Raw genomic sequence first — 25196 nt, 5'->3', positions numbered from 1 at the left:
AGAAGAAATGCTGAACCATGATGAAGCCAGCTGTGAAGACAGAAATTTAACAACCACAAACAACCATAACCACTTTCTCCAGACACTGCTACAACCATTATGTATATCTAGGTAAAAATAAATTTGTTTGGTTCAGCCAGCTGCAAACTCAATCTAGAAAAACACCTGCACACAAAATTATTTGAGGTCTGCCTGGTCTTACTGACCCTGCTAAAGCATTGGGTAATAAAGCAACTTCTACAGATATCTGCAACTTACTTTTGGATGATTATATGATAAATGAAACTGTTCTATGGACAAACCAAAAACTATCAAACGTATGGGGTAAAACTCAAAATCTATCAAACTTTTCTAATTATAGGGACACCAATTCTGTTGGATATGCACTCTTTGTTTTCTAGTGGACCATCAGGATGTCCAATTTATCAGTGTACAAGGTCAGTGATGATAATGCTTGTCGTTTAAAGGGACCTAACATCCTAAGGTCATCGGCCCCCTACAATGTCAGTAAAGAGGTTCGAGATCCCTCTACTCATTCTTTGCTTTGACGACTCTAGAGACAGAGAAACCAAGAGGAAGACAGATCTCATGGCTCCAATCTCCACAATCTTTGAGAAATTTTTGGGCAACTGCCAAAAGCTGCTCATCCTGGGAGAAAATGTTTGTGTAGACGAGATGCTTATACCATTTAGGAGTAGATAATAATAATAATAATAATAATAATAATAATAATAATAATAATAATAATAATAATAATAATAATAATAATAATGTTATTGGCTTTACGCCCAACTAACACTTTTCAGTTTTCAGAGACGCCGAGGTGCCGGAATTTTGTTCTGCAGGAGTTCTTTTATGTGCCAGTAAATTTACCAACACGAGGCTGATGTATTTGAGCACATTCAAATACCACTGGACTGAACCAGGATAAAACCTGCCACGTTGGGGGTCAGAAGGCCATCGCGCCCAACCAACTGAGCTACTCAGCCCGGCATTCAGGGGTAGACGTCCATTTAAAGTATACATGCCAAAGAAACCAACAAAATATGGGATAGACGTAGTGTGCTCAACAGATGCTAAGTGTTCATACTTGTATAATGCCTACATTTACACAGGTAAAAATGCTGATGGGATAGGTCTTACAGGTGAAGAACATAAATTAGGAAAGCCAACAGAGTCCGTCTTGAGAGTTACAAAGATTGCGCAGAAAACCAATCGCAATATAATAGGAGACAATTGGTTTATATCTGTGGAACTGGCAAGCATGTTTAAAAAATCAGGTACTATCATACGTGGGAATTATGAGGAAAAACAAAAGAGAGATCCCTAAGGAATTCCAGCCACCACCTTACAGAAAGGTTAATTCCGCTATATTCCCGACGGGAATCAACATCCATACCATATATGGATTTACTAAGGACTTGACACTGTTGTCTATCATTCCAAAGAAGAATAGAGCTGTAATCTTTATTTCATCAATGCATCACAGCAGAAGTGAAGATGAAAATGGAATGCAAGAAATCAACAGTTACTACAATGCATCTAAATCTGGTGTGGAGATACACTTGACATGAAGTGCGCAAATTATTCATTTAAAAGAAGAACCCGGCAATGGCCCATGGAAGTATTCTTTTCTTTGCCCAATATAGCTATGGTCAATAGCTGTATTCTATATTTGTGCTCCTCAGGGAACAAAACTGCGAAGAGGTTTGACTTCGTTCATGAATTTGGGATGGAAATGGTGGAATATAATCTTGCCAAACGAGTTTCCACAACAAACTTACCACTTAAGTTGATGAACAGTATTCGAGAAGTCCTTAACCTGGGATGATCTGCCTAATGCAAAAGGCACGATAACTGACAGACTTGAGAAGAGGAAGACTTGCAGCACGTGCCCATACCAGAAGAAGAGGAAAACTGCATACAAGAACATTAGATGTACAAAAGCATTATGTTTGGAATGTTCCTTCAAAACCTGCCGATATTGTTCATAAGATCTAGGTGACTTGTTAGTTACAGTGCGGTGTTGGAGTGGAAGTATACTAATATCACCTGAAAATAATTTGTAAAATAACACTGCATTTTTCCTGTAACCTTAAGCTTAAAGTTTGCAATTGTGACTATTTTCTCTACCAGTTAATACCCTTAGAGTATACTAATTTATCGTAAAATGTGCTTTTCATGGTTTACAATATATTATCATCAGCTAAACACACCTGGATTTTACGTGGTGTCAGCAGTTAAATAAACCCTGTCTCCAAGACCTATCTTAACGTGTGTTATTTAATAATAATAATAATAATATTTGTTTTACGTCCCACTAACTTCTTTTGACGGTTTTTGGAGATGCCGCAAGTGTTATTTTGAGAGGTCTTTCGAGTAGAAGGTTAAGGTACAGGAACTAAAAGTTAAAGAAGAATTTAAATTACAGCAGAGTTGAAGAATATTAAGGATACCTACCTAAAAATGAGTGTGAAGTACATGGTTTTCAGAGAACAAAAGTAGAAGCAAGATATCTAATACTGTAATAATGAATCGAATGAAGGATATTAGACATACATTTACGGAAGGAGCGGACAGGATTTTGAAACCATAGGAGCTGTATAAATCTACTAAACACTTAGAGAATTATCTTAGAGAAGTGTGCAAAATGGCAGAAACCCTTGTACTTGAAATTTAATGATTTTGGAAAGGGCTTTTGATTCACTCAACGAAAGAGTCATGTGGAAAACGTTGCTATAGTATATAGCTCTGCTCCAAAGATTCTGAATAATATTGAGACATGCATCATACAAAGGACTCTGATGTCAAGTACCCCATGAGGCAAAACTCACCAAACACTTTGAAATTAACTCTGCTTAAACAAGGCTGTACTTGTCTCAGACTACATTTCTGTTGATTCTTGACAGAATAATTAGATAAACCATCAGTAGAATGAAGAGAGGAATCCAAGTGGGATATGAGAGAGATTTGGATATCTTGAGTTTGCTGATATGTGCACTTTGGCTCAAAGATAAAAGGATATGAAAGAGAAATTGAAACAGTTGTAGGAAGAGACTAAGTTGGTAGGGTTGGATATTACGGAGAGAGAGAGAGAGAAGATTTATTGTGGAACCACCAACTTCCTGCATTTACAGGTTGCTATTGTGGACAAAAGGAGCTAATACATTATATAGGCCAATATTGCTGTAAATTTATACTCTGCATAAATACACTGTATGCTGGGTATTACTTCTGTCTAGCTGGGATTTTACAACTCCCAACTGAACTACAGATTACATTACATACAATGTCTTGCATTCCATTTTTTTGGCAAGCCAAACTTCTTTCAGAAATTCACGAAGAATATTAGTACCGTACAGTGTGCTCCATGCATCAGCCCAATCACTTCAGTCCCTTGTAGATGGTATTTATTTTTGTAGAAGAGGGCTGTTGCAATGTAAATGTTCTTCTCAGCATCTACTTCTTCTGGTTGGCTGTTATGATGCTCAAACCTGATAGCTGAGTTTAATATATAGCCTTTTTCCTTGCTACGGTACTGTATTTTCAAGAGCAATCATGTCTCATCTAGTGCTGCCATCTGATGTTATGCTATGGACTTCTTCATAAATGGTATAACCTTTTCTCTGAAGTTGATCTGTGATTAAAGATATTTGATGGTGCAGATAATTTCTCAGTACGTCACTATGTGGGCACGCTCCTAGGACATGGGCCAGTGTTTCTTCCTCAACGCCAATATAGGTTACCATCCAGAGATCTACCCAACACAGTTCTTACTGAAGTAACATTAGCAGTCATTTGAATTGCATTCCGCCATTCAAGAAGATGAAAATTAATGCAAATATGTTAGAAAAGTTCTGTAGCAGGTAAGGACCCTCTTCAGAGGCAGCCCTGCCCAGGGAGTGATGCCCCTACCTATGCGAGTCCCAGAGCACACTGACCCAGTGTGCAGCATCTGGTAAGGGTCCCAGCTCAGGGTTAAGTGCGAAGACCTTAACGGAATCTACAGCAGAGAAGATGGATTCTGGAACAGTGGAGATTGCGGAAGAGGCAGCCCAGTACTCGAGGAATAGTAGGAGTTCACTATTCACCAGCAGCATTTGTTTCCCATGTTAGGGGCAGCTGCATGGGTGTCTGTTCTCCATGTAAGGAGCTGGAAACTGCATATGATGATTAGGATGATGACCCTGACAGGAAAATTAGAAGAGTTGATTGATTTTATGGAGGGAGAATGTTGCAATGATGGGACTGAGTGAGGTCAAGTGGAGGGAAAGGGAGTGAAGAGGATGGGCAGAGGGTACACCCTACACTGGAGTGAAGGAGGTGAGGCAAAGAATGGAGTAGGAGCAATTGTTAAAATCCTGGATGAAAATGTGGATAGGGTAGACTACGTTAGTGACAGAATAATCAAAAGTATGACGGAGGACGGAAGAAGGAGTGAAAGATTTTATCCAAGTTTATACACCCCAAATTGGAAACAGTGAGGAAGATATAAAGGAATTCTTGAAGACACTCGAGGAAGTAATCACTGATGTGGAAGTGATAGTCATAGGAGACCTCCACCTCCATGTGCAGGTTGGAAATTACAGAATTGGTAAAGAAGTGATTGGTCCATCTGGATATGAAAAAAGAAACAGTGAGGGAGATAAGCCGATTGATTTTTGTGAGAGAAATGGAATGATTGTGGGTAACACTTGGTTTACGAAGAAGAAAAATGGATCACTAGATATGGCTGGGGTGAAAGAAGGAAAAAACAGTTATTGATTATTGTTTGGTTGAGAAAATAAATTGTAAACAGTTAATGAATGTAACAACACTACCAGATGAGGCATTTGAGGGAGACCACAGAGTAGTGGTGGCAAAGTTGAAATTAGCTAAAATTGTGAGAGTAAAAGAAATAAGACAGAAGAAAATAAAAGTATGGAAATTAAAAGAAATGAGGAGAAATTTCAGGAGGAATTAAAATAGCACATCCCTATATCAGAAATAGAAAGTATAGAAGAAGAATGGGCCAAATTTAAAAACATGTTTTTAAGTTGTACAGAGAAGATTTGTGGCAGAACTTAGGCAAGAGTGAAGAAAAAGGAGACACCTTGGTGGAATGAAAAGGTGTAGGAGGTTGTTAAACAAAAGAAGAAAGTGTGGCAAGAATGGAATACAAGTAGGAAAGAAGGAAGTAAGAATAAGTATCAGGAAATTAAAAGTAAGTGTAAAACATGGTAAATGAGGAAAAGAAAAAATGTTGGGAGAGATTCACACAAGAATTGGAAAAGACGTAAATGGTGGAAGAAGGATGTTGTATGGATTGATTAAAAATAAGGGAGAATAAAAATCTATACAAAACAAGTGAAGGAACAGAGTGGCAATGTAATAACAGACCCAGAGGAGATAAAGAATAGGTGGAAAGATTATTTCGATAAACTTGTGAATGTGAGAAATGATGCAGAAGAGTGTAGTGGTAAATCAGGATGATCCAAAAATGGAGAATGATAATGCAATGGCAGAGGTGGAAATGGCTGTTAAACAAATGAAAACAGGAAAAGCAGCAGGGATGAATGAAATGTGTGTGGAAATTACAAAGGCAGCAGGACCTATTGGTCTACATTGGTTTTATAGGCTGTTAAGGTATATATGGAGGTAAAAGCAAGTAACTGATGTTTAATGTAAAGGTGTAATGGGGAAAATAATAGAAAGGGGGAATGGTGGAAAGAAATGTAGAAGAATAGCAGTATGGATTTCAACAGGGCAGGTCAACAATAGACCCTATATTTACCATGAGACTACTATGGAAAACAATGGAAATATGGAAAAGATCTGGTAATGGCATTCCTTGATCTAGAGAAGGCATGTTGTTGTTGTTGTTGTTGTTGTTTAAGTCATCAGTCCATAGACTGGTTTGATACAGTTCTCCATGCCACCCTATTCTGTGCTAACCTTTCCATTTCTACGTAACTGCTGCACCCTACATCTGCTCTAATCTGCTTGTCATATTCATATCTTGGTCTACCCCTACCATTCTTACCGCCTACACTTCCCTCAAAACCAACTGCACCGGGCGAGTTGGCCATGTGGTTAGAGGCGTGCGGCTGTGAGCTTGCATCCGGGAGATAGTGGGTTCGAATCCCACCGTCGGCAGCCCTGAATATGGTTTTCCGTGGTTTCCCATTTTCACACCAGGCAAATGCTGGGGCTGTACCTTAATTAAGGCCACGTCTGCTTCCTTCTAACTCCTAGGCCTTTCCTATCCCATCGTCGCCATAAGACCTATCTGTGTCGGTGCGACGTAAAGCCACTAGCAAAAAAAACAACCAACTGCACAAGTCCTGATTGTCTTAAGATGTGTCCTATCATTCTCTCTCTTCTTCTGGTCAAATTTATCCAAATTGATCTCCTCTCACCAATTCGATTCAGTATCTCTCCATTCGTGATTTGATCAATCCATCTCACCTTCAGCATTCTTCTGTAACACTACATTTCAAAAGCTTCTATTCCCTTTCTTTCTGAGCTAGTTACCGTCCATGTTCCACTTCCATACAATGCTACACTCCAGACGAAAGTCTTCAAAAACATCTTTCTAATTCCTATATAAATGTTTGAAGTGTGCAAATTTCTTTTCTTAAGAAAGGCCTTAATTGCTTGTGTTAGTCTGCATATTATGTCCTCCTTACTTCTGCCATAGTTAGTATTTTACTACCCAAACAATAATATTCATCTACTTCCTATAAGACTTCATTTCCTAATTATTTCCTGCATCATCTGACTTTGTTCAACTGCACTCCATTAATTTTGTTCTGGACTTATTTATCTTCATCTTGTACTCCTTACCCAAGAGTCTGTCAATACCATTCAGCAATTTCTCCAGATAAAATAACAATATCATCAGCAAATTTCAGGGATTTGATTTCCTCCCCTTGGATTGTGATTCCCTTTCCAAATTCTTGATTTCTTTTACTGCCTGTTCTATAGAAATACTGAAAAGTAGGGGAGACAAACTGCAACCTTGCCTCACCCCTTTCTGGATTGCTGCTTCTTTTGCAATGCTCTCAATTCTTATGACTGCCGAATGATTTTTATGAAGATTGTAGATAATTCTTCGTTCTCTGTATTTGATCCCGATTACCTTGAGAATCTCAAATAGATGGGTCCAATCAACATTATCAAATGCCTTTTCAAGATCTACAAACACCATATATGTGGACTTGTCCTTCTTAATTTGATCCTCTAAGATCAGACATAAAGACAGGATTGCTTCACGTGTTCCTACGTTTCTCCTGAACCCAAATTGATCTTCTTCCAACTCAGTTTCAACTTGTCTTTCCATTCTTCTGTAAATAATACGTGTTAAAATTTTGCAGGCGTGAGATACTACACTAATGGTTCGGTAGTTTTCACATTTGTCAACACCGGCTTTCTTGGGAATAGGTATAACAACATTTTGCTGAAAATCGGACGGCACTTCTCCTGTTTCATACATCTTACATACTAAATGGAATAACCTCGCCATGCTGGTTTCTCCGAAGAGTCAGTAATTCAGAAGGAATGTTATCAATTCCAGGTGCCTTGTTCCTATTTAGGTCTCTCAAAGCTCTTGTCAAATTCTGACCTCAAAATTGGGTCCCCCATTTCATCAGCATCAACAGCCTCCTCTTGTTCCAGAACCATATCATCTACGTCTTTACCTTGATACAACTGTTGGATATGTTCCTGCCATCTTCCGGGCTTGTCTTCTTTCACTAGAACTGGTTTTCCCTCTGAGCTCTTAATATTCATACACCTAGTTTTCCTATCTCCGAAGGTTTTCTTAACTTTCCTCATGCAGCATCTACCTTTCCTAGGACCATACAACCTTCAACATCCTTGCACTTCTTCCGCCATCCTTCCTTAGTTGTCCTGCACTTTCTATCCACTTCATTCTTTAATCGCCTGTATTCCTTTCTACCCTCTTCATTTTTTGCATTCTTGTACTTTCGTCGTTCATCAATCAGGTCTAGTACCTCCTGAGTTATCCATTGATTCCTAGGTGTTCTTACCTTTCTTCCTATCATTTCTTCAGCAACCCTAGAAGGCCTCATTCTTCAAGACTGTCCATTCTTCCTCCATTGTGTTTTCTCCATCCTTTTACTTTTGTCCTTGTGCAACATGTTCCTTGAAACAGTCCCTCACACTATTTTCTTTCAACTTGTCTACATCCCATCTCCTTTCATTCCTTCCTTTCTTCAATTTCTTCAACTTCTGGTGGCATTTCATGACCAACAAGTTATGGTCAGAATACATGTCTGCTCCTGGGAAAGTTTTGCAATCCAACACCTGGTTTCTGAATCTCTGTCTAATCATGATGAAGTCTATTTGATACCTTCCAGGGTCTCCAGGTCTCGTCCACGTATACAGCCTTCTTTTGTGGTGGTTGAACCAAGTATTTTAATTTTAATTTTTTTTTTTTGCTATTGGCTTTACGTTGCACCGACACAGATATGTCTTATGGCGACGATGGGACAGGAAAGGGCTGAACCAAATATTAGCAAGGACTAAATTATGATCGGTGCAAAATTCAACCAGCCGACTTCTTCTTTCATTCCTATGTCCCAATCCAAACTCTCCTACAGTATTACCTTCTCTTCCTTGGCCTACCACTGCATTCCAGTCTCCAAGTACAATTAGATTCTCGTCACCTTTTACATATTGTATCAAATCTTCTATCTCTTCATATATTCTTTCGATTTCTTCATCATCTGCTGAACTAGTAGGCATATAGACCTGCACTACTGTGGTGGGCATTGGTTTGGTGTCTATCTTGATAACAATAATCCTTTCACTATGCTGATCGAGTAGCTTACCCACTGCCCTATTTCATTATTCATTATTAAACCAACTCCTGCATTTTCTGTTTGATTTTGTGTTGATAATTCTGTAGTCGCCTGACCAAAAATCCTGCTCTTCCTGCCAACGTACTTCACTTATACCAACTACATCTAACTTTAGTCTAACCATTTCCCTTTTCAGATTCTCTAACCTACCACAACGATTCAAACTTCTAATATTCCACGCTCCGACTCACAGAATGTCAGTATTCATCTTCCTGATGATTGCCCCCTCTTGTATAGTCCCCACCCAGAGATCCGAATGGGGGACTATTTTACCTCTGGAATATTTTACCCAGGAGGAAGCTATTATCAGTACATCATTCATACAGAGAGAGCTGCATGTCCTCAGGAGTTAGTTACGGCTGTAGTTTCCCGTTGCTTTCAGCCGTGTAGCAGTATCAACACAGCTAAGCCATGTTCAGTATTATTACAAGACCGTATCAGTCAATCACCTGACCGCCGCCCTTGCAACTTCCGAAAGGCTGCTATCCCCTTTCGATGAACCATTCGTTAAGTCTGGTCTCTCGACAGATACCCATCAGATCTGGTTGCACCTGTGGCTCGGCTATCTGCTTCATTGGGACACACAAGCCTCCCCACCGTGGCAAGATCACATGGTTCACAGGGGAGGAGAAAGCATACGATAGTGTTAATAGAGAAAAGGTGTGGGAAACCCTGGAAATAAAGAATGTGGAAGGCAATCAAGGGAAATAGTGAATAAGAATTCTTCCAGTTGTATCCCGACTTCAGTGGGGAGAACAGACTGGTTTAGAAACCAAACTGGACTAAGACAGGGAAGTGTATTGTCTCCACTTATGTTTATAATGGTTATGGATGAAATTCTAAAGGAAAGAAAGGCAATGGACGGGAGATGAAAATAATGTTGTTTGCAGATGACAGTGATCTGGGGACTCAACAATACAGAAGTGCAAATAAAACTAGAGGCTTTAAGAGACAATATTGAGAAAGACTGTATGATAATCAGTGTGGAGAAGAGAAAAACAATGGTGATGACAAAAAGAGAAAGAGAAGGAAGAGGAATAGTTAGTACCAGGGGACGAAATCTTGAGGTTGTTGAATACTTCAAATATTTGGGAAGTGAAATAATGCAAGATTGGATAAGGAGATCAGCAGAAGGGTACAAGCGGGAAAGTGAATATATGTCTGTCTTTATGAACATATGACTGCACTATATCTTGAATAAACGATGCCCCCCCCCTGTGGGTAGAATAATAACCACAGTATCCCGTACCTGTTGCAAGGTGTCTAAAAGAGGTCCCAGGGGCTCTTAACTTGGGTGTGTATAGCCTGCGCACCTTTTAGTGATATTTCTTTGTACGGGGTTGAGGAGTAAGGAGGGAGCTCTCCCGTTCCGGTAATACTGCCAACTGAATGGAAATGAAATCTGAATCGAATCGATAATATGATCGATCAATATGAATTTTCTAAACATTTATTATCTTACGCCAACAACTGTGTCACACATACATTATTTAACATTATATAACATTTCTCAATGCGAATCTTATTCCAAGCATGAATTCTATAGTTTGGATTTGCTGTGTAAACAACAACAGTACTACTTCGTAAAGTGTATGCCAGATGTCGCAGAGCAATCCGTAAGCGATTCATAGTTTGTGTTTCAAAGGTTGCCAATACAAATCTCGAAGATAACCGAGATCGACCAATTCAGCACTAGGGTGAGCACGTATCACTAAAAGGTGCGCGTACTATACATTGGCAACCACGAGGCCCTTAGCTGTGTCCTGGCATTGCTTCCACTTACTTGTGCCAGGCTCCTCACTGTCATCTATCTTATCCGACCTCCCTTGATCAATTCTTTTTCAACCCCGACGGTATTAGGTTTACAAATCCTAGGGAATTTTTCATTTTCACGCCCTTCGTGGCCCTCGTCTTTCTTTAACTGATACCTTCATTTTTCAAAGTGCCAGACCCCTTTCATTTTTTCCCCTCTGATTAGTGTTAATAAAGGATGGTTGCTCAGTTGTACTTCCTCTTGTAAAACAATAATCACCAACACCACAATACACAAGGGTCTGATCATTTGCCAAATTAAGACCTGTGGGAAACTACAAAGTAGGAGCCAGTAGCAGTTGAAGTCAAAAATAGGTAATGGCAGTAGAGTGGACACACCCTAAAAAATTCGGAAGGAGCAATCAAGACAGCAGGACAAGACTGGAATCCACAGGGAGCACAAAGAAGGAGAATCAGGATGATATGAAAGAGGAAGAGGGGTAGGTATAATTATCTTTTTAAAATATTGCCAAATATCTGTGAAGGAGGTTATTAGCCTTACTGACAGAACTCCATGACTTCACAGGCCATCATCAAGCAGTATCTTGTATATTCCTAAATCTCAGCAAAATCGCAAAGTAGCAATGAATATTACAAAGTAGCAGTTTCCCGCTGGCTCCGCCCGCAATGTACAAAGTATGATGTTGTTGGTTACTATCCTCACAGATGTATTTGCAAAGTTTCGAGTTAATGAAATAAAGCACATGATCTGCTGTGGTAATAGAATGTAATATTAAGTCAATAAAACACTTGAAAATACATCACACAAATAAATTGAATTAAACATTCCTTGGAATAACACCACGCGCTGAACTGTTAAAAAGTCCATCAACGATCTTCGTCATGGAGACAAATGTACTCATAACTTTTTTCAGAATCTACCAATTTAAGTAGTTATTACCTCAAAAGAAAGCGCTTGATCCACTGAGTGTTTTTAGACCAAAACAAACTGCGTACCTTAATTAGAACGAAAGATGTAATTGCTTCAATGAGAAAAAAATGTTGAAGAAATAAAACGTCAAATTGAATGTGCACTCATAACCTTCCTCAGTAGGCCTATCAACCAATTTGAATAGTTAAGAGCTGAAATGGAAGAGCTTGATCCACTGAGTGTTCTTAGGCCAAAACGAACTCTGTGCCTCAATTAGAACCAAAGATATAACTACTTCAAAGATACAAAAAATTGAAAAAATGAAATAATTTGAGGAAGGTGGAAATAAGGAATTTATAGTACCTGATGACAAATTTGTGCATGAATACCTTTAAAACTAAAATGAAGGAAATCGACCGGATAGAATGGCTGGACTGACTGACTTTCGTTTTCATAAATACTTTTAATATATAGAAGAAGATATGTACATGACAATGTTCTCTTCTTCCTGGTGACCACACAATTATGAACTTTTGTCTAAAAAGAAAGTGTGAGTGTGTGGTGGATTTTTTACTGGTCTGCGCATGTTCTGAATAGTGACAAAACCCACACAATAAAAATGTTTTGTGTCAGACCACTGGCCTCACAACAAAGAAGTCTTTATTGTTCAGTGTTGGTAATCTGTGTTGAATTCTGGGAGTGAGATAATTCTAAAAATTTCAGCCAATGGCAGTGACTCATTTCTCAGGAGGTTTTGAAGATGCTGCACAAGATCTTATATTTAGCTATGAAAGTAAGTATATTTTGAGGGGCAGGTTGGTGGATCCCTAGCTTAGGCAATGATCAAATCTGTCTTTTCTACATATTATACGAGGTAATGTTTCTTCAGAATCGTATTCCTAAACTATGTACCTAATTCATGCTGCTGGGACACTGTACCATAGGTTATACCTTTACCGAAATTAAATTTCCATGTAGACCTTTTGGAAGTATTACCACATTAATCATCCCTCGAAAATTGCCCGTATTTCTCACTTGCCAGAACATGGGGGATGGGAGTCGGAAAAATATATTTTTAACATTCAGCATAAACCAAAATGTACTGCACTTCTTTATTTATGATGCCAATTTGCATTATTTTTGTTCCACATATAGGCTATATAAGTTTATTCAGAGAATAAACTCTTCCCCCATGAGGACAAAGTAGGCTATAGTGAATACATTAATGACTAACGTAGATGAAGTCTCCTTATTGATAGTAAACCTTTCATGGCTTTGAGGACCACATTCTTCGTCAACGATTCTGGTTCCTCTTGCCCCAATCATGAGGCCTATCACATCGATGTTATCCAGGCCATATTCACATCGGTAGAAGGGGGATAGTTGGTTCGTAAATGATGATCTTTTCTTCATGTACATCACTGGACTGGTTGGCATCCGATTCACACCGAACTGTAGGATCAATAATATATTTACTGAAGTTTTTTGAAGGCTATCCTATCAATTCAACGGGTATTGCTGTTCTCGGACAACCCATGGACCTCTTTGTGCACGGATTGTAGTTTGAAGAGTGCTGATTTATTATATAAAAAATTACTTTGCAGACTTATCCCTCATGCCTTGCCTAGCTGGATCTGGAGTGTTTGGTCTTGTGGCCAGTGACATGGCACTGTCTGACAAAAATTACCACCTGTCTATTGCTACACTAGGGTTGGTGACATCCAGGAAAAGTCCCTGCCTCCTTTTTATCCTGTTAACGAAGCTGAATCCTCATTCACAAAATAGTGTTGTTACTGCAATGCACGCAACACCGTAAAAACTTTATTTGGTTCACCTCAGAACTCAGGAAAGTTGTGTAGAATTTTTAATAGTTTGCCTAATCCCTCTGAAGATATCTGTCCTTCTTTAACCCTATTCTTTAGCTGAAGGCATTCTGATAGCAAAAACATTTCTCATTTGTATCACCATCAATAAAAAAATAATGCCAACTAAAGAATTTCCTTATCGCCATAAAATTGATGGTGTTACGTTGAGGCAGGCACAAGAAATCCATAGTGTGGCTCGTGGTACATACTTCATTCTCTACTGTATCAAAGCCATGGTACTACAGGAGTGCACTGAAGAGAATGGAGCGGTCTACACTTAACTTCGAGTTTTAATTTCAAGGTTTCTGTATCTTCAGAAGTGGTATGGTTTTCCACCGTATTTGTTTAAATATAATGTACATATAAATCTAGTAGTTATATAAATGCACTATGTATAACTGGATTCATGGGCGATATCTTTAACATTTTTTATTGTTCTGATTTCATTTGAATGGCCCCTACACTTTGAACTGAATGAGAGTACTCTGCCAGATGTTATCAGGATTCAAAGCAGAGATGGACTGATTTAGAGTGTCGATGGACAACACCATCACTGCACTGCCAATGGGCATTTTTTTTTAACAATATTATGATTAATTTTTTGTTACTTGCTTATCTGTCAATTTACTTGAATATAACTGTGTAGTTTTTAGAGAGCATGAATTTATATTAATACATGAGTGTTTCCATTGGCATACAAGATATTTTGAGATGTATAGGCTACAGTTTTATCATTGCAGTAAGCTCGTTTAATTTATATGGAAAATATCTGAACCGGTATATATTAAGGTACTATGTCAAAGGATACTGCACTAGTTGTTTAATACCAAATAAATGATTCAATGATCAGGGCAGCACTTCAAGCAATGAACATTGCTTCTGCTCAACTTGTTACGAATTGATTAGTGATCCTTTTTCTCTTTTCAGTAAAGACTAACTCGCCACTGGGAAGTGAGCGAGTGCAATTTTCAAGGGGTGCTGTTAATAGACTTAGGTGCCTCCAGATCCCAAGATAGCAGGTTCAAACCCGGCAGAGGCAGTCAGATTTTTGAAGGGCGAAAAAAAATCCATTTGATACTCCATGTTGTACGATGTCGCCATGTAAACGATCTTTCGTGATACATTTGGGGTTACCCGACAAAATTCATTAAATCTCAGCGATAGACACCCAAGAGAGTTTCAGTTTACTCGGTCTGCCATCTAGTAGGCCTAAGAGTAAAACAGAACATCGAAATTGACAAGCAGACAGCCAGATGGCGTCAAATTGGAATATCGAATTGACTATTTTCACCATTTTGGTCCGTATTGACTTATATACAAATTTCTGTAAAATAATTTTCCGCCTTGTCAATACTCTATACACTTTATTCTATTTAATTACCGTATATGTAGGCCTACATGTTTTGAGAGCCTCCGCTCTCTTCCTCAGCGGTGCCAAATACTAATTATCTTAGGACTATGGTTCATTGGTATCATATTTCAATTATATATTAAAATATATGAATTTTAAATTAGTTACAATATTACTCTAAGTTTTTCTTTTGCTTATTTACATTGTTATTTGTTGCATATTTTACCAGAATTTTACCAATCATAAATGATAAAATCTAATTAAATTAATCTCTCTATGTTAATTTATGTCCTTATTTATATCTGAAAATAGTAGGCCTAACTCTTTCTTCATCTTCTATAAAATTATAAAATTAGTCTCTATCCTGAGTTATAAAATAATAATAATAAATAGCCACTTTGTAAATTAAATTAATAAACTACATTTTTAAAAAATATTTCTTCTCTCTTCTAGAAAATTAAAGCAGACGTCAAGAAAGAAGAGCTCTCTTCTAGAAAATTAAAGCAGACGTCAAGAAAGAAGAGAGAAGAAATATTTTTAAAAAATGACTAACTTCATAAATGTAGTTTATTAATTTAATTTACAAAGTGGCTATTTATTATTGTTATTTTATAACTCAGGATAGAGACTAAATTTATAGATTTTATAGAAGATGAAGAGTTACTATTTTCAGATATAAATAAGGACATAAATTAACATAGAGAGATTAATTTAATTAGATTTTATCATTTATGATTGGTAAAATTCTGGTAAAATATGCAACAAATGACAATGTAAATAGGCAAAAGAAAAACTTAGAGTAATATTGTAACTAATTTAAAATTCATATATTTTAATATATAATTGAAATATTATACCAATGAACCACAGTCCTAAGATAATTAGTATTTGGCACCGCTGAGGAACAGAGCGGAGGCTCTCGAAACATGTAGGCCTACATATACGGTAATTAAATAGAATAAAGTGTATAAAGTATTGACAAGGCGGAAAATTATTTTACAGAAAAAAAAATTGAAATGTCTGCAAATGGTAGCCAAGGCCATACGATTATTTTTATTATTAATAGACTTAGGTCAAATATCTATGAGGTAGGTTGTTAGCCTTACTGACACAGAGCCCAGTAACCTCACATGCCAGGTTCAAACAGTAGGGTTTTTATTCTTTTTGCAATTATTTTATGTCATACCAACACAGGCAGGTCTTATGGGATACAAAAGGGTTTCGTTTTTGGGAAGGATGTGACCATGGCTTTAATTAAGGTGTGATAACAAAAAAACCACCTCCAGGGCTGCCGACAGTGGGGTTCCAACCTACCATCTCCCAAATAAGCTGCTACATCAACGTGACCAACATGCTCGGTACAAGCAGTAAGTTGTGTATTCCTGAACACTGGAGCACAAGCAGAATTAATCACAAATACACTGTAAGGTTAATCACACTTTCTGCATAGTGTGGAATCTAATATGTCCATCATTTCAGGAACTCTGTTAATTGGTTACCAGTACTGCTGACATTTTAAGTACCCTATCTCATTCTTGCTTTGGCCTGCTCGTGTGATAAACACTTCGTCCAGCTAGTAATAAAATGGTTTAAAGTTCGACGATTACCATGAAAATCGATATTTTAAGAACAGTTCTAATTATGTAAGAAACCTGAAAAATGTTAAATTATTTCCTGAACGATCTTCTAAAACTAGAAAATTAAATTGTATTCCTTCTCTAATTGAATAACGTAGGTATTAAGATCCAAGTGATATACTTACCAACAGAAACTAACACATAAAATACAGCGGCAGTGAATGCTCTGCAAGATTTAAACATCCTGATGTTGTCTTGCACCTCCTTCGCAATAATATGTACAGTAGTTGTAATTTCTGTCTCTTAACACGTTACTGTGATCATTCCAAACACTAACAACGGCAAGTCCTACCTATCCAAAATAATATAAGGCAAATTCCTGTTCTCTTGCTAAGTCCACTCATGTAAACAACAAATTGTCATCAGTGTCAAGTAACAGTCTTTCACCACCGGGCGTCGTCCTCAGTTCTCATTCAAGGATTCAAGCGTAAATAACGCAGAGGACAACTCCCTATCACGTCTACCAATGGTCATTAACGCAACTGACGAAAAAATATTCCCCCGGACAATATAATCCCAATTTCTTCCAATTAGTTTTGTAACGAATTGTTTGAAGAAAAACTGTGAATTTTAAAGACTCGAAGTAAACCTCACAAGACTTTGAATGTTTCCACTACTAACAGTTCTCAGTGTTCGTAGGAAAAAAAAAAAACAGGAATATACGAAATGAACAAAGAACAGAACATGTTAGAGATCAGATACTGTTTAAAACAAAGAAAGAGAATGGAGTCAAACACCTAAAGACAATAGGCCTAATTGCGTAAAGAATACCGTTATACTTTTTATGCATTATTTGTCAGGTTATTTCCAATAAGAAAACATTAGTATTGTTTCAGAAAATGTATAGAAATTTGGAGGATGGAGTCCAAAATCCGCAGTGGGATAGTGCCCTTGGACATACTTGCACATGACCGCCTCATTGCATAGTGGTTAAAATTCTTATTTGTGCTCCTTGAGGTCCCGGGTTCGAACCCCGGCTCTACAATGACTATACTAACATATACGAGAGCTGGAGTCTAGTGCTTAGCCAAATTCAGTAGATTAGGACTGAGAAATATCGAGGAACTAGAGTAAATGCCTTTGCTGGCAGGACCTAGTGTTTACAGTGCACTATATCTTCTGGTATAGGCTAGAGCAATGATGTTACTTTCATAGATCTCTCTTTGTCTTATCCTTGGCTTTGACAATATGAAAGTGACTGAGGTATGAGCGATGCTACTAATGCCAATCCTTATGCAGCCAGTCCCGGCTATGAATGGTGTGAAAATGTTGCTCATAGGGTCGGTTGGTGTATGCATTTCAGTGGGCTTGGCAGACTGACATGTAATAACAACTCCGGCTCGGTAAGGAAAGCAACGGAAAACTACCTCATCCTCATTTCCCTTGTAGGCGTCTCTTCTTCACTTTCCAATCTGCGGCTAATTATTACCGTATGTTTATCTAACGCCTCTTCAGTGATGCCTAGGCCATCTATGACAGCTGATGGCAGAGCTGTTGAGGATCCCACCAAGCGGCATAGCTGACGGACTGAACTTACATACATACAGAGTAACTAACCCTGGAAAAAGAGCGTGTGTATTAGATGGCGACCTTTTTGTATTAATTTATGTGTTTGGAGTAAGTTAAAATCAGTAACACCGGACGAGTTGGCCGTGCGTGTAGAGGCGCGCGGCTGTGAGCTTGCATCCGGGAGATAGTAGGTTCGAATCCCACTATCGGCAGCCCTGAAAATGGTTTCCGTGGTTTCCCATTTTCACACCAGGCAAATGCTGGGGCTGTACCTTAATTAAGGCCACGGCCGCTTCCTTCCTACTCCTAGGCCATTCCTATCCCATCGTCGCCATAAGACCTATCTGTGTCGGTGCGACGTAAAGCCCCTAGCAAAAAAAAAAAAAAAAAGAAATCAGTAACACATTTTGAGTGTGATTCATTTATATCATCTCAACATGTGTGGAAATATGTGTGCTGAGTAATATTGCAGGGCCAGTTCCAGGACAATTTTCATCTACGCCACTGCCACCTCTAGTAGTGCACATATGCGCGTTCACACCAGAGGTCATTGACCACTAGTATAGTAGTATGATTATTCCGATTCGCGAATTTGCATTAGAGAACGAGCCTAACGTCACAGTCGACATCTTGGAGCGGGCTAACCTCAGTTTTGCGAACAGATGCGCTTACCAACGTGGACAGTCGCCATCATGGAGAGGACTAACCTCACAGGACCTACATTTACGACCAGATGCCCTTCCCGATGTGGACAGTCGCCATCTTGGAGGGACGTAACCTCACACGACCTATTTTTTGACCAGATGCCCTTCCCGACGTGGACAGTCGCCATCTCGGAGGAGCCTAATCTTATGGGACCTAGTTTTACGGCCAGATGCCCTTGCCGATGTCGACAGTCGCCACCTTGGAAGGGTCTAACTTCGGTTTTACAGGCAGACGCCCTTTCCGACCTGGACAGTCGCTATCTTGTACGGGCCTAACCACCCTCCTTCTCATCAGCAGGCTGCCCTTCCCGACGTCAATTGCACAAGATGGCGCCAATACACGGGCTCTTATGGAGAAAGCTGGCACGGAGGCTACTGCGCAAGATGGCAGCTATACAACATAGGCCCTTACGGAGAAAGCTGGCTCAGGGAGACATAGGACTTAAGGAGCCGGCCTCGGGGCGATCGCGCAAGATGGTGGCTCTACACAGGCTCTTATGGAGAAAGCTAGCTCAGAGGCTACTTCGAAAGATGGCGGCTATATATAGGCTCTAATGGAGAAAGCTGGCTCAGGGGAGACATAGGATTTAAGGAAACAGCCTAGGGGAGATTGCGCAAGATGGCGGCTATACAGGGCTCTTATGGAGAAAGCTGGTCCAGATGTTACTGCGCAAGATTGCCGCTATACATAGGCTCTTATGGAGAAAGCTGGTCAAGGGGTGACATAGGACTTAAGGAGATGGCCTAAGGGCGATTGCGCAAGATGGCCGCTAAACACGAGTTCTTATGGAGAAAGCTAGCCAAGAGGCTACTACGCAAGATGCCGGCTATACATAGGCTCTTATGGAAAAGGCTGGTCTAGGGAAGACATAGATTTAAGGAGACGGCCTAGGGGCGATTGCGCAAGATGGCGGCTATACACACGCTCTTATAGAGAAAGCTAGCCCAGAGGATACTGCACATGATGGCGGCTATACATAGGCTCTTATTGAGAAAGCTGGCTCAGGGGAGACATGTGATTTAAGGAGACGGCGTAGGGGCGATTGTGCAAGATGGCGGCTGCGTACAAATTTGTAGTGCTACGGCCCCGAGGCAAGGTGGTTGCTATACGTTGGTTATATGAGACTAAATTTATGGAGATGGGCAGAAGCTAATGGCGTTACATTCTTCTTATAGGCATGTCTCTGCACAGCTGCCTCAGGGGCTTACAACTTGTAACTTATGGCCTATTAGATTGATCAGCCTGACATTCGAGAACTGAGGCAAGGGCTGCTATGTAAGATAGCTGATATACTCCATACGTATAGACCTAACTAGAGAGCTGCCTCAGGGGCTCACAACTTGTAACTTATGACCCATTAGTTTTATTACCTAACATTTGGGAACTGAGGCAGGGGCTACCAGGCAAGATAGCCGCTGAACATTGCTTATGTTAGACTAACTTTAAGGAACTGGCCTATCGTTCATCCTTCTCACCAGCTGGTCTAGCACAGGAGCTAATGGTGATACATTAGCTTTATGGCACTAACTTGGGAAGAGCTGTGCTAGAGCTTTTCGAGTATTTGGCTAATGCCGGGGGTTTCATCCTCCTAACCGGATACCCTTCCTAACAACAGTCTAGCGCAGGGGCTCTGGCGTATGCATAGGCTCTTGTGGGACTAATCCTGGGGGAGAGCTGCAATAGGGCTCTCGAGGAAGGATAGTCGCTTAAAGCGAAAAGCATAATCAGAATGATATGATGTAGAAAAACATAGAATGTTGTTATAACCTAACTTTGTAATCTGTTAGAAGTGATAAAGTTCATTCACTGTAGGATTGGAAAATGCTGAACAGAAAATATCGTGCGACACACATGATAGGGAATGGAACCCAGGAGTCACGTCTTATCAGAAGGGCAAAAGGACGAAAGGACCCTTTCTCCTCCTAACCACCACGCCCTTCCTCTTCCTGAACCTCCTCCTCCTAAGGATAAAAGGCTTATGGGCTAAAGTCCTAATGGTTAAAGAGATAAAGGGTTAAAGGGCAAATGGGCTAAAGGGCAAAGGGGAAAAAGTGTAAACGGGCAAAAGGGCTTACATTTTTGTAGTATTTGGGATGCCTCTCCTTTCTTTATCCGAGCTTGAGACCGGCTCTACATCTAGATGCGGAGTTAACAACCTAAGGAAGGGAGAATGTTGGGAAATAATCTGTACCAATATAGCTACTCGATCCACTGTATACTACAGAAGGATGACTTAGGTGAGGGTGAGGGTGAGGGTGAGGGCTGGGAATGTAGGAAGCTGTTTAGGCTGTTGTACTGTTGAGAGAGCATGCAAGTAAGGTCTTTACTTTGAAGAGCTATTACTCAATTATACCCACACGACGTAATTATTTTTCTATTTCAAAAATATCTGCTTTATACTTTGTGTAACCAGCATCTTGATAGGCTCTTAGCAGTTGCAAACGTTTTACGAGTTCGTTGGAGTCTTTACCGTTACTTACGTCTACATGGGGTAACAGAGGCTTGTTGTGAACATTGAGCCTATATGCAGACAGTTGACGTGTAGGGACTTCTTTTGATGTAATACGTGCTTCTGCAGTAGCGTTTCCAGGTACATACTTGACTTGTTTCGATAGTGAGGAATCGTCTAAATCTACTTCTACTTATCTTGCATCCCTTCTTGAAATGTTTGCACTGCGACAGAACGTACAGTAGGCTTTGAAAATGGAGTAAAATCATAAAGCTCTAATGGCAAAGAAACAATTATATCTTCTTTTCTTCTTCTTCTTCTCCCTTTCCTTTCTTATCACTATCATCAGCACCCTCATACTCCTCCTCTTCCTCATCCTCATCATCTTGCTTCTCTTTATCTCGAAATGTGTGCTTAGTAACAGAATTTGTAGCTGGCCTAGACAACACGGGGGGATTATAAATCTCTCGCGGAGGTGAAGTTTTAAAAAATAAATCAGTATTTGTTTGAATACGATTGAGATCTTTATATTTTTTCTCTATGAAGCTACATTACACACGGCTTTGTGACGTAGAGCGTTGTAAGCGTTATTGAACTCTCTTCTACAATGTTTGCATTGAAAAAATGTCCTACAGGATATCTCATGACGTCTCTTGTGATAGCCTCGGGAAAACTTTTTTCCATACTCATTGCAAATATAGCTAGAAATGGGTTGTTCCATGACCGACTTTACCTTCTGGTAACAGATTCCTCTTTAAAAATACAAGTTAAATCTACTAGACACTTACTGTCTACTTCTATGATGTGAACAGCTTAAAGATTAACAGTAAACGAACACAAAATCGTATAACCTAACGTTCCTACGGATTGTCCAATGGGAGACGTGTCTAGCACGGCCTGTATTGAATTGAGCCGTGATTTGTTCCACGGTTGCCCGTCTGTCACTATTGACAATCCGTCTCAGATGTCGCCGGTCACGGTCATCGAGGGTGGCTGGACGGCCGGTAGTTCGTCTGTTGTGGACGGTGACACCCACATTCAACCATTCACGATACATTCTGGACACGGTTGATCGTGTGAAGCCGAATTCCCGCAACACTACCGAAATCGTACTTCCCATCCGTCGGGCACCGGCCACCAAACCCCGTTCGAACGGTGTCAGATCACGACGACCTTCCATGTTACACCTGTCACATGCACAGCCACCGCTCACAGGGTCTTCCATACAACTCCCGCTGGCACAGGGGGCATGTGGTGCGCAGACAACAAACCTGCGCATCAGTGCTGCGCTCTCCCGTGACCTTTGCTCAGTCAGTGTAGGTCTTACCTATGTTTTGCATCGCGTCCTCGAACGTTTTCAGAGTTAGAGGCTATTTATGTTTCAGCCGAATGAGTAAGGTACGCCGACACCCTACGAGTCGCTAAGGAGCCCCGTCCGTCTTCTAATAGTTCTCGGCCTCCACCTCGCCGAACTTTCGCCACACGCAAATGCTATGCTTGTGATTCGACGGAACATCTGCTCAATAAATGTCCATTGATAAAATCGAGTGTGACAAAGAATGGAGCAGGGTCATCTCAAGGATATTTTAAATGTGGCTCGTTTACTCACCTCGCCAAGAATTGCACTAATATCAATAGCACCTCCTGCTGCTCAACTTCTGGTGCAACCTCCGCGAACTTCGATAATAGAAAGTGACTAATGCCATCGGCTGAGTCGGCATGTTTAACTTTCCGAGGCTCAGCCCCTGCTGAACCAGGAAAAACTCTGGGAATGGTAAGGTGGCTTCTAATTTATCGCTTGAAGGCCCCAAAGAATGCCTCAGAATTGCGGCAGCGACCCCCGCACGCGTGCCATTCCTTAAAATTGAAGTGAAGAATGAACCCACCACCACTTTATTAGACTCTGGGAATGCGTGCTCTATTATTTCGGGTGAATGGTACTCTAAATTAAGAATTGTTTGTATGTTTCCTGACTATTGTTCGTCTTCTGTCAAATGTGTTTCGGCTAACTCTTCTCCATTAGAAATTCTAGGTTTAATTTTTGCTAAAATTCTTATTTCTAAATTCACCTGGAGAATAAAATTGTGTGTGGCTAAACATTTGTCTTGCCCTGCAATATTGGGCTGCTGATTTCATGTCTTGTACTCGACATTCAGAGTAAGATGTGCACCTTCAAATTTGCTAATAATTGAAAGATTCCTCTTTTAAATTGTAATTCTGTGTCGTGTTCATCTGTTTCGTCTACCCAGGATGAGATGTTGTTAGATCTTAGACATCTACCTGAGGAGCAGGCTGAATGTATTCGTAAATTGTGTCAGTCTTTTCGCGGTGTTTTTTCTGATACTCTTTGTGTTACTGACCTTATTGAATACAACATTGGGGTTACGGATTCAACTCCAGTTAGGTTTCCGCCTTATACACCGTCCCCACCTAAAATGAAGGTTCTTAAGGAAATTATCGATCGAATGTTGAAGGATGGTATTATTCGACCTTCTAAGTCGCCGTATTCATCGCCCATTTTTCTTGTGCCGAAACCACAAGGCGGTTTCAGGCCTGTGATTGATTATAGGGCTTTAAACAGTGAGGTGGTGTTACAATCTGGGCCCCTTTCTGATCTTCACTCTTGTTTTTCATGGTTTCGGAAAGTCAAGTTCTTTTGTATCCTGGATCTTAATCAGATATATGATGTACAACCAGATACCTCTAGCTGAAGAATCGAAATATCTAACGACTTTTGGCACGGATTGGAACTTGTATGAGTACAACCGCGTGCCTTTCGGGCTCCCCACTGGTGCAGCTGTTTCTACTAGATTGCTAGATAGGGTCTTTTCGGACATCAAATTTGAATATTTGCATCACTATCTCGATGATGTCATTGTATTATCTGGGACCTTCGAAGAACACCTAGATCATCTAAATTAAGTACTCAATCGCCTTCGTAAGGTTGGGTTGACTCTGAATTTATTTAAGGAAGGTTTTGGTAAACCTTCCATGTAATTCTTAGGGCATATTATATAGCCCGATGGCGTTTCCATTGAACATTCTAGAACACAGGCCATCCGTGATTTTAAGTCTCCTAGGGACATCATAAGCATTGCCAGGTTTATATACATGGTGAATTTCTTCAGGAAATGTAGTCCTAACTTCCCCAACAGAGCGACACCCTTGACCTTAGTGCGTATGAAAGGTGTGAAATTTGAATGGGGGCCGTCCCATCAAGCCGTTTTGAATATGTGAAATTAGCTCCTTGTAGCGCCCCTGTATTAGCAATGCTAGATATTTCGAGGAAATTCATTGTCCAAACCGACGCCTCGTCATCGGCGTATGCTACTGCCCTTCTTAAGGAAACGGAACTCGGAAGGCGACCCATCGCTTATGCCTCTAGGACCTTATCGGCTCAAGGGGCCAATTATTCCATCAATGAACTTGAAGGTTTGGCAGTTTTGTTTGCACTAGAGGAGTTCCACCTCTATCTGGAACATGTCAAATTCGACCTAGAAACAGATAACCAAGCTTTAAGCTGGGTATTACCTAGGCCTCGTCGTACTGGTCGTATAGCCCGCTGGGCCATCAGGATTTCTGCTTTCCAATTTGATGTGAGGCATATCAGAGTATCTGAAAATGTTGTTGCGGATGATCTAAGCCGCATGTTATCTCATAAAGTGGAGGCGACCGAACTGGAAGATAGTTCTTCTCTTACCACGCCCATACCTTCGGGCATTAATGCCATTCTAAATGACGCCTCTATGTTATTTCGGGATATTGAAAACTACCAACGTGAAGATCCTGTGCTGGCTCCTATAATGGAAACCTTTTCTTCTGCAGAACATGTAGTCCCTTACGTGGTGAGAAACGGGGTTTTGTGTTACCCGCCGAGGCATGATCAAAAGATGAAAGTAGCAGTTCCAGCTGTGCTTGTGCCTATGATCTTCGAGTACTGTCATGAGACCCAATTAGAGGGGGGGGTATTTAGGCATCTTTAAAACTCGGGAAAAGATCCGAGAATTATTCATTTAAAAAGGTATTGACGGTGAAATTAGAGAAATGGTGAATGCTTGTGAATCTTGCTTGCTTAGTAAGCCCACCTTGTCCACTAAGCTAGGTCTAGTGTCATCACGTCAAGCGTCTCGCCC

The 25196-nt window shown here is 40.1% G+C and overlaps 1 protein-coding gene across 2 annotated transcripts in view; it reads right to left on the bottom strand.

The window, feature by feature from the left end:
* The window catches only part of LOC136856795 (lachesin), a 136883-nt gene extending 119972 nt beyond the window's left edge, over window positions 1-16911 (bottom strand). For both annotated transcript variants that reach the window (XM_067134907.2, XM_067134905.2), the window contains exon 1: window positions 16526-16911. In XM_067134907.2, the coding sequence (XP_066991008.2) occupies window positions 16526-16583 (58 nt within the window). In that variant the 5' untranslated portion in view covers window positions 16584-16911. The remainder of the gene's footprint in view (window positions 1-16525) is intronic.
* Between the last annotated feature and the right edge of the window lie 8285 nt (window positions 16912-25196).

This window comes from Anabrus simplex, chromosome 1 (assembly GCF_040414725.1).
Source record: "Anabrus simplex isolate iqAnaSimp1 chromosome 1, ASM4041472v1, whole genome shotgun sequence".
Lineage (NCBI taxonomy): Eukaryota > Metazoa > Arthropoda > Insecta > Orthoptera > Tettigoniidae > Anabrus > Anabrus simplex.
The sequence above is the reverse complement of the archived record's forward strand: the minus strand, read 5'-3'. Positions and strand labels throughout refer to the sequence as shown.